At 42.4% G+C, this 11,153-nt stretch overlaps 1 protein-coding gene across 1 annotated transcript; it reads left to right on the plus strand.

Annotated features, from left to right (window-relative positions):
* The first annotated feature begins 323 nt into the window (after window positions 1–323).
* On the plus strand, window positions 324–10,334 carry LOC139565817 (synaptophysin-like protein 1). Its single transcript, XM_071386417.1, has 5 exons — window positions 324–737; window positions 2,706–2,824; window positions 4,506–4,710; window positions 8,441–8,632; window positions 8,872–10,334. Exons 1-5 carry the CDS (start codon window positions 666–668, stop codon window positions 9,010–9,012), a joined length of 729 nt encoding a protein of 242 aa, XP_071242518.1. The 5' UTR covers window positions 324–665; the 3' UTR covers window positions 9,013–10,334.
* Window positions 10,335–11,153: the final 819 nt, after the last annotated feature.

An 11,153-nucleotide genomic window follows, 5' to 3' on the forward strand; every position in this document is an offset into this window, starting at 1 on the left:
AACTGGGTGAATGGAATGTGAATGAGAGTCATCCAATATGTAGTAATATTTTAAATATTTTAAATGGTTAAAAAAAAAAAAAAAAAGTATTTAACAAGGCAAGTCAGTTAAGAACAAATTCTTATTTACAATGACGGCCGTGATTTGCTTTCAGGTCATATGACTAGAGTAGCAGAAACTTGCAACAAGAGACCGAAAGATTTTTCCAAACAGAGACCGAAGGTTTAGCAGCTTAGTGCGAATACAAGACAGACATAATTTTTTACAGTCATCTGCAGGCTTACACAGTGTTCTTTGGGTTAAGAAATTCGAGACGCGCAGTTGAGAGAACCGTTACTTTCCACCATTAATCTATCAGTTGTTTAGCCAATTTAGGATTTTTTAAATTGACCTAATCCTAGTCGATTCAAGTTGCAACTATCTACCGAGAGAGTAAAATTGTATCTATAAAGGCAGACTTTGACCGTTTTTCATCATTTGTTTTTATTGTAGCCTCCGGTATTTGCGTAGGAGGGACAGGCATCACCAAAACGGAGCGCACAAAGCCATTGCGCGCAGTACCACGTCATTCTGTCAAACTTATTGAAACTTGTTTTGTTACTTTATAGCAAGATATACTTAATTTTCTTTCAGATAATATTTAGATAGGTGGGGAGTCGGGGGAGATGATAACAGGGTTTCGACTGAACTTGGCGCCTCTCAAGGAACCGCTGGGATTCATCAAATTTGTAGAATGGGTAAGTAGGCTACACTGTCCAGAATCCGACTGGAGAAAATCTGCAGCTCAACAGTTCTAATAGCCGAGGGATTTTTCACTCTAGTTCGGGGCTGTGGCCTGATAAAATCAAATAGAAAAGACATGTACTGTATATCATGCTTTTTTTTTTGCATTTCAATCCTATTGCATGTTGGAGCAACCCACACAAGCTTTCATCAGTTATTCATAAACGAATGTGTCACAGTTTTGTTTTATTTTGTCAGTCTCTTTTCTCCTGATTCTGCAATGACAAAATAATCATAGCCTACAGTATGACTCATTCAACTCTCCATTTCAGCAAAGTCTGTTACAGTGGCGGGCTAGGAGCTGGATCAGTTTGTACTGGCATGGCTTTGAAATGTCCCTGTGCAAAACCCTGTTCCTGCCTTTCAAATGAAAGGCAAGAGGTGTTATACATTAATTCATGTCTCATTAATAATTCACTTAAATGTTACCCAGCATATAGAATTATTATCTTGAAGGGAACATGCAGTTCTGGGGTCAGAAAGCTCTGTGCCCCTGACATAATCTGACACCTAGAAGAAAAATGAAATTACAATTGCACCCAATCAAGCTGACAGGTTTTGCAGAATTGAAAAACCCTTAAGTGCATATTGACGCACCCTACTGATTCAATCTAAGTAACATAATTTAAAAAAATCCTCATCAAAATCTGTTAAACTAGAGCTAGAGATATCTGGGCTCCGTCTCAATCCACTGCATCCGCCTATGTCGGCCTTCCCCATCTGCGGTGGGAGGTGGCCGAGCTACACCTGTGTTTGTGAGACCATGAGACATTCTGAAAATCGGTCTTCTCACATGTGATGTCTGAACCTCCAAACCCTGTACCAGTTTAAAAAATGAATGGAATTATGGATGTCATTTTGGGGTTAAATGTGTGTCCAAAAAACACATATTTCCTGTGCTTTCTTAGGCTGTATCTCCTAGATAAAGGACAGATACTTCAAAACCTTATTCCTTATTATACATTTTTTGACTGTCTGTGTTTGTCATGTGTTATCAATGCGTTTCTATGGGCTATAGTAGTAATGGGCTTAGACTTTTAGAGAGTTAACCAGAACTGAAGTGGTGGGATACAGTTTTCAGGCCAGGGTCACATTCCTTCCACTTTTGAAACCATGTTGTCCTGAGAATCCATGCTTTTGGAGAGAATTCATTAATCAAGTTTAACCGACTTGCCTGCATAACTCGGTCAAAGGAATCCTGTGTAGCTATGCAGGAGGAAATTTGGTTAACAATTCAGCTGTTCTCTCTCTTTCTCTCTCTCTCTCTCTCTCTCTCTCTCTCTCTCTCTCTCTCTCTCTCTCTCTCTCCCTCTCTCTCACTGTGCAAATCCTTCAAGATACAGGCTGCAGGCAAGACAGGCAGCAACCAGACAGGCAGCAACACCCCAGTCACCCAAGTCATCTGACCATAGCAGACTGTTGTCTCTGTCTGTGCATTTGCAGTGCTCACTAGATGTTAATTGCTGTGAAATGGCACAAGTTGCTACAATGAGGTAGTCAGCCAACAGGAAGTTGCCACACTGTGAAATGAAAACATCTGGAGAAGGGTGAGAAAGAAGGGCCTCTCTGGAAGCAAAATGGAGGCACAGTCACAAAGTAGGATTAAGTTCCCCCTAGACACTGATCTAATAGCCTACATCTAGAGAGAGCGAGAGCATGAAAAGAGGATCAATAACAGATCTTTATGTAGACCGTTAGATCCTTCTTTCTCTTGGCAAGCTTGCTGTTGGGTGTGATGCTGCATGCAGTCTCTTCAATTTTTTCATTCCATTTATCAAAACACCACCCTGAGCTGGTCTACCACAGTATCTTACAGTATGTCCAATGTAAGCAATGTTTCTCCCTTCTCCCTGCTCAGTTAAAACAGTTTACATGATATCTCTCTCTCTCTCAATCTCTCTTTCTTTCTCTGTTTTAAACAGCTGACAGCCATCTTTGCGTTTGGGAGCTGTGGGGGTTATTCTGGCAGGAATATCGTGTCACTCTTCTGCAGTGAAGGAAGGAACGAGACACTGAATGCTACTTTTAGCTATCCCTTCAGGTGGGTGTCAGTCAGTCCTCTCTCTGTGTGTTACTGTGGTTGATACCCCATACAACTATTAGACCCAACTTCACAAAAAGACCCCTTTTTGAAATATTTGAAATGCCTTGATGTGTTATCAGATATCCTGCTGGAACTGTGAAGGAAGTTGTTGTGTAGATATCATCTGTTCGAGGATGTTCATGGTGGAGGAAACAACTTGACCCCATGACCTCAACTGATTATTTCCTCCATTCATCTGAATTAGTGTTTTCGTGTGCAGTGTAATGACTGGGGTTTATTCCAGGTGTAGTATGACACAAACAGGAAGTGACCTGTGCAGTGAAGATGTATCAGGTTAAACTAGATGACACAGTGAATACTTTTTAATTGTCAATCAGGAAGATTAGCAGCTGAAATGTTGACAATATAAAGTCTCCATTCTATCCTCTTGTTATTGTCATTCTATATCCCCTGGGTATAAGTACACTGAACACAAATATAAATGCAACATGGGGGGAGTATTGGTCCCATGTTTCATGACCTGAAATAAAAGATCCCAGAAATGTTCCATATACACAAAAATATTATTTCTCTAAAATGTTGTGCACAAATTTGTTTACATCCTTGTTAGTGAGCATTTATCCTTTTCCAAGATAATCCATCCTCCTGACAGGTGTTGCATATCAAGAAGCTGATTAAATATAATGATAATTACACAGGTGCACCTTGTGCCAAGGACAATAAAAGGCCACTCTAAAATGTGCAGTTTTGTCACACAACAAAATGCCATAGATGCCTCAAGTTTTGAGGGAGCGTGCAATTAGCATACTGACTGCAGGAATGTCCACCAGAGCTGTTGCCAGAGAATTGAATGTTCATTTCTCTAACATAAGCCGTCTCCAACGTCGTTTTATAGAATTTGGCTGTGCTTCCAACCGGCCTCACAACCGCAGACCACGTGCATGGCGTTGTATTGGCGAGCGGTTTGCTGATGTCAACATTGTGAACAGAGTGCCCCATGGTGGCGGTGGGGTTATTGTATGGGCAGGCATAAGCTACGGACAATGAAAAAAATTGCATTTTATCGATGGCAATTTGAATGCACAGAGATACCGTGACAAGACCCTGAGGCCCATTGTCATGCCATTCATCCGCCGCCATCACCCCATGTCGCAAGCATCTGTACACAAGCTGAAAATGTCCCAGTTCTTCCATGGCCTGCATACTCACCAGACATGTCACCCATTGAGCATGTTTGGGATGCTCTGAATCGAAGTGTACGACAACGCGTTCCAGTTTCCGCCAATATCCAGCAACTTCGCTGGATATTGGGACAACATTCCATAATCAACAGCCTGCAAAGGAGATGTGTTGCGCTGCTTGAGGCAAATGGTAGTCACACCAGATACTGACTGGTTTTCTGATCCACGCTCCTACCTTTTTTCAAAGGTATCTGTGACCAACAGATGTATATCTGTATTCTCAGTCATGTGAAATCCATAGATTAGGGCCTAATGAATTTATTTAAATTGACTGATTTCCTTATGAACTGTAACTCAGTAAAATCTTTGAAATTGCTGCATGTTGCGTTTATATTTTTGTTCAGTATATTTAGTGTGACACTGATCTCTTACAGAAATACTCTTGTTATATCACGTATAGATGTACACTGAAGTGTAAAGCTGTTTTGTGTCCCCAGGTTAAACCTGGTTGCGCTAGTGGAGGGCAACACCACTCTGTGTAACCACTCCGTGCCCGTCACCCACCTGGTGGGAGACTCCGCCTCCTCGGCCCAGTTCTTTGTGGGCGTGGCCATCATCTGCTTCCTGTACTCTATAGTGGCGTTGCTTGTCTACCTGGGCTACATGCACGTGTACAAGGACTCTGACTTCGGCCCTATGTTTGTGAGTACTGGGAAAGTAAAGGGACAAAACCTAGATTGAGATTCTCATATGTGACTTGAAATGAATATGATTTGATTTTGATTGATTTTGATTTATGTTATTTATTGTCATACGCCTACTGTTGCCCAGCCCACATGGGCATACAAGACACTACTAAACAGAGTACCATTTTCCTTGTACTCAAAACAAAAGAATATTTCACAAATTATATGCATACAATAATCATGGCAAGTACAGCTACCATCTCGCCACACTACACAAACAGTACATTTCTCCTTCTCCTCTAGGCATTGTGAACAAACTTTGCAATCTCACATCCTGTCTGAAACCAAATTTAGGCCTCTGCTTGTCCCGTAACCAGAATACTTCACGGTTATCACCAAAAATGTTACCAAAAAAAAGAATGTCTGAGATCATCAAAGAACATCTGAGATTAATATACAGAGGGCAATAAAACGCAACGTGGATTTTGTTTTAGATTTCCCCAAGATCACACATTAGGCAAGCTCTCTTTTCTTCAGGCAATCTGTTAGATCTACCCACCTCTATAGCCAGAGGGAGGGTGCTGGATCTGACTTGAGCACAGACTGTCCTTTGGCTTTCTGTTAGGTTCAGGTAGACATAGCGTTCAAGGGTGTAGTTCTCTTTGATGAGAGTTTACATTCTAAGCAGGGGTTGGAACAAAAATTATTTCCCCAATCGTTTAGTTCTGAACAGAACCATCATTTTTTTCATTCCGTTCCACTGTTCCAACCAGCAAAATAAAGTTCTGAACCGGTTCGAACACCCCAAAAAGTTAGGGTTTGTATCGTTTTTTCCCCGTTCCTTTTTAAACCTCTGAAATATATATTTTTTATATTTAGCTTGACATTAAATGACTTCACCAATGGATAGAGCAGCTTGCTATGGAGCAGGTATGTACATGCATTGGACAGGCAAGTGTAGTGTAGGGTGTGATATGCGACTGAAATTTTGCGCGTGAGAAGAGCGCTGGCCATAAAGTTGTTATGACATGTATAATCTGAATTAGGCCCACAGAATTATACCTAGGAGGACTGACATCTATGAAGGGACTTTGAATGTCTTTGAACTTCAGAGAGTTGGCTTAACTAACTTTGGACCAGAGCTAGCTAACGTTGGACTAGAGCTAGCCCTTGATCATGACTCTCAGTTCCATTACATTACACATCATGCCCACTAGAGTTTTCGAGAGCTAGACAACAAGTTTGTGTAGCAGAGCGGCACAAGAACAGATCTTACTTTTTATTGTTGTTAATAAATCCAATGTGAAGCGTGATAACTATAGTATCCTTAACTAGCATTGAAAATTTAAAATCTCTCTCCCTAATTTCTGAAACACGCGTGTAACGTCAGAAGCTACAGTGGACTATGCTTTGGAGGGAGGGAAGGGGCAGTTAGCCTACACACACACACACACACACACACACACACACACACACACACACACACACACACACACACACACACACACACACACACACACTTGCAAAGATTTTCAGCTGGCAGGCAGGGAGGCAGAAACTGAATTTCTGAGTGGCAGAGTGAGGGCTTTGCATGAGGGCTTTGCATAGGGACTTTGTTACGTTTTTTGTGGAACTGAAAAAAAATGCCCAGAACATTATTAACTGGTTCCCATGCTTTTAAAATAACAGTTCTGTTCTGGAACAGTATTAGATGACTTTCGTTCTCGGTTCTGGTTCTGTTCCTTGAAAAATTTCATTATTTTACCATTTTGGATTCTGTTCCTTGAACCGGTGCCAACCCCTGGTTCTAAGTTTAGGTTTAAACCAAATATCAGCTGTCCATTTTTCCTAGTGTATGAGAAAACACTTGTCCTTGATTTGGTTGATTCGACATGGTAATTTGTTCCTGAATATATACTGCTAATCAGTTTTGAATAGCTGAAGTCTCCCATTGACAGCAATAAAATGTGTCTGTATGTCCTGACTTCTGTTTTTTTTTTTATGTCTGATGTATGTAAACTCAGCAAAAAAAGAAATGTCCCTTTTTCAGGACCCTGTCTTTCAAACATAATTCGTAAAAATCCAAATAACTTCACAGATCTTCATTGTAAAGGGTTTAAACACTGTTTACCATGCTTGTTCAATGAACCATAAACAATTAATGAACATGCACCAGTGGAACGGTCGTTAAGACACTAACAGCTTACAGACGATAGGCAATTAAGGTCACTGTTATGAAAACTTAGGACACTAAAGAGAACTTTCTACTGACACTGAAAACCCCCAAAAGAAAGATGCCCAGGGTCCCTGCTCATCTGCGTGAATGTGCCTTAGGCATGCTGCAAGGAGACATGAGGACTGCAGATGTGGCCAGGGCAATAAATTGCAATGTCCGTACTGTGATACGCCTAAGACAGCGCTACAGGGAGACAGGAAGGACAGCTGACCGTCCTCGCAGTGGCAGACCACGTGTAACAACACCTGCACAGGTTCGGTACATCCGAACATCACACCTGCGGGACAGGTACAGGATGGCAACAACAACTGCCCGAGTTACAACAGGAACGCACAAAACCTCCATCAGTGCTCAGACTGTCCGCAATAGGCTGAGAGAGGCTGGACTGAGGCCTTGTAGGACTGTTGTAAGACAGGTCCTCCCCAGACACCTCCCCAGGTCTGGGGCGGTGTGTCACAGCATCATCGGACTGGGCTTGTTGTCATTGCAGGCGGTCTCAACGCTGTGCGTTACAGGGAAGACATCCTCCTCCCTCATGTGGTACCCTTCCTGCAGGCTCATCCTGACATGACCCTCCAGCATGACAATGCCACCAGCCATACTGCTCATTCTGTGCGTGATTTCCTGCAAGACAGGAATGTCAGTGTTCTGCCATGGCCAGCGAAGAGCCCAGATCTCAATCTGGGACCTGTTGGATCTGAGGGTGAGGGCTTGGGCCATTTCCCCCCAGAAATGTCCAGGAACTTGCAGGTGCCTTGGTGTAAGAGTGGGGTAACATCTCACAGCAAGAACTGGCAAATCTGGTGCAGTCCATGAGGAGGAGGTGCACTGCAGTACTTAATGCAGCTTGTGGCCACACCAGATACTGACTGTTACTTTTGATTTTGACCCCCCCTTTGTTCAGGGACACATTATTCCATTTCTGTTAGTCACATGTCTGTGGAACTTCAGTTTATGTCTCAGTTGTTGAATCTTGTTACGTTCATACAAATATTTACACGTTAAGTTTGCTGAAAATAAACGCAGTTGACAGTGAGAGGATGTTTCTTTTTTTGCTGAGTTTATGTTGCCTGTTTGCATAATTTTTTTTAATTGTAATATGTTCACCTGCCCAGGGACTGCAGAAGGAAATGTACTATAAGTTAAATCTTGTGCAACACATAATTTCTCAGTGTTCTGAGATGTATGTTTTTGCTGTATGTCATCCCCGTCCAAAAAACACATGAAATAAATAGGCCTACGTGATTTAAGCCAATTTCTTGAGTTATTCATGCACATCTTCCAGTAGGATGTGAACAATTTATTCGGCGTGGTCCTACAACTGTTTATTCTGTCTGATGACTCCTCTGGTCATTGTCACGCCAAGCAAGACATCACAAACAGATCCGGGATCAGGCTACAATTGAATGTGCTTCCTTATCCATTTTAAACCATGTTGAAGCAAAGTGGTTCCAACGGGGACAAAGTAAGTGATGATGACTTCGGTTCCCTCTTCCCTCTCTCCCCCTAGGATTTTGGTCTGACGGCAGCGATTGCCTTCCTGTGGCTAGTGTGTTCCTCAGCATGGGCCAAGGGGCTGCAGAACGTGAAGGATGCCACCGGGACAGCGGGCATCACCTCCACACTGGCACTCTGCAAGGAGAGCGACGTGGCCTGCGAGGTCACTGACTTCGCCAACATGCGCACCCTCAATGTCTCGGTGGTGAGTAACTCAACCGTTTTTTCTTATCTTCTTATAGATGATACTTGTTAGTCAGAATGTATCAAGTTCACATTCACTTGAATTACATGATACTTACATAGACAAAAAAAGAGATGAAATGTAACATTTTCCTTTCGTTTTTCTGCACATCCAACAGAAATACTGTGTTTGCCATGCTCACTTCTGTTTGACCACATGGTCTCACTCTGACCAAAGCAATCTCTGCCTATCTCCTCTAGGTGTTTGGGTACCTGAATCTGATCGTGTGGGCTGGCAACGCCTGGATTGTGTACAAGGAGACCCGCTGCCACTCTCAGAAGTACACTGCCCAGCACGGGGCTGGGGCCGGGCGTGGACAACAAGTCCCTGCTGCTATCTAATAGTCTACTCCACTTCCAATGCCCAAAATAGCCCCGACACACCCTAAGTACTCCTGTAGATCTGAGAGGATTGGATAGACACACTCGACGTTGTATGGTAATAGGCAGCTTTATCTTGCCTGCTGATTGTCTGGGTGGAAACGGACATATTTTTACTGTGCCTTAATTATCAATATCAATGCTTTGTCAAATATATCTGTGCCTTCAATACCTGTCCCAATATTGGGCCAATCCTTTCTGTGCCTTAGCATGCTAATGCTTTCTCTCCTCGTGCCTTCTCTAACTTCTAAACCGGTGCCTTCTCTTACCAGTAAACCTGGTACGTTCTCCTAAGCTCTGGTACAGACTCATTGACAGCATTTGTGCACTTTGACCTGCAACTACATTGTCTTTGTTCTGGGCATTTCTACCAAACCCTAACCTGGGATGATTCGGATTCTTAAACAATGTGTCCTTTCACCTCATGGCCTAGAAGGAATCCTGATCTGTCCTCACTTGCCTCTTTTTGCCAAGTGTGGCAGTCTTGCTTTCGTCCCTCTCCTTGCCCCAACCTGGGCTCGAACCAGGGACCCTCTGAACACATCAACAACTGCCTCCCACGAAGCATCATTATCCATCGCTCCACAACTACTTCAAGGTCTCAGAGCGAGTGACGTCACCAGTTGAAACTCTACTAACTCTACTACTCTACTACCACTAACTAGCTAGCCATTTCACACCGTTTACACAAGGATGCATGTGTCTCTGAATGTACCGCTGGCCATATGCTTTCTTAAATAAAAAACATTTGAATGTTTGTTTCACTTGAAATTAAGTAGAACTTTCCAATCTTGTATCTTTCATTGTCATCTTCTGTTGCGAAGACAGATTTTTTGAATATGTTCTTTAGTCCGCCATGTTTTTTGTACTTTGTATTATGTTGTTTGTTGAACCACAGCCACTAAGAAATTGTGCACTGTCTGTGCATGTGCTGGCTTTATGTTTTGAAATCTCCTGTTTTTTTTTATGATTGCTTAATCAATTATTATTTCCTGTCATTACCTTTGCATTTCTGATCTATTTTCTGTTATTACCTTTGATCTAATAAAAGTGTAACTTGAAGTGCCTGTGTATGGAAGGCCAACGCTGAGTGTGTGTGTGTTTGTAATGTCTGGTATACTGGTTATGCCTCTGTCTTCCTCTTGTAATCATCAGACCAACTTGAGCTTTATGGAGGAGTTGTATGTATCTGCCCTGTGGTGGAGAGAGACGGAGCTGTCCTTTCCACAACATGCAAATTATGAATGTCTTCTTTCTATTTGAATAAAAACCAATGCATTTCCTACATTCTGTGTTTCCTTTTTTTTGTATAGAAGTAGAATGGTCTCTCTCTCTCTGGTAATATTTACTTCATTTACAAGCCATACTGGGGAGGTTGCGGGAGATTTCTGACCCAAAGACTCCTGAAGACATAATGCAGCTTTTGTTTTATGGTCTGTCCTGTGACCTCACTGTTTACTGTTTGTCTGGAGAACAAACAGGATATTATCTGGTGAAGCTGCTCCAGTGTATCTGAACTGATCACTGACATCTTTAATGCACCATTCCTCTCTTCCTTAAAGTGCTCATCTGACATGACTGGATCATTTAAATCTATGTGATCATTGCTTAGACCTACCAGGCTGTCTTTGAGGGCGACAATTACTTCACGGAAGGATGAAATTATGCGATATTATAGTAGCCTATTGGAACATGGCTCAAGTTTACCTCCCAGTGATGTCCTGCAGCTAGAGAACCACTGTTACATGCGCAGTCATGTGGTCTGTGGTAGTCCACACTGACACGTGCAGAAGGCATGGAGCCCTGTTGGCTTTGGTTCCTGTTCCACACCCGCCGACTTTCACTGATCTATAACTAATGTTATAACACAGTCTGTAGCTATAACACAGGTTTTACCACTCATCCACACATTTTTCCATACATTTCTCCAACAATCACTTGTTGAATGTTGTATGGGTACTGACTGTATGGATATTTTCACAAACATCGATATCGCCATACCAATGAACTAATGTCGTTGTCTGTCCATCATTTCGTGGAGACGCTATTTCCAATTCCAACCACAAGAGGTCAATGCTGAGTCATATTTTGTTGTTGCTCCA

The sequence above is a fragment of the Salvelinus alpinus genome, chromosome 37, assembly GCF_045679555.1.
Source record: "Salvelinus alpinus chromosome 37, SLU_Salpinus.1, whole genome shotgun sequence".
Lineage (NCBI taxonomy): Eukaryota > Metazoa > Chordata > Actinopteri > Salmoniformes > Salmonidae > Salvelinus > Salvelinus alpinus.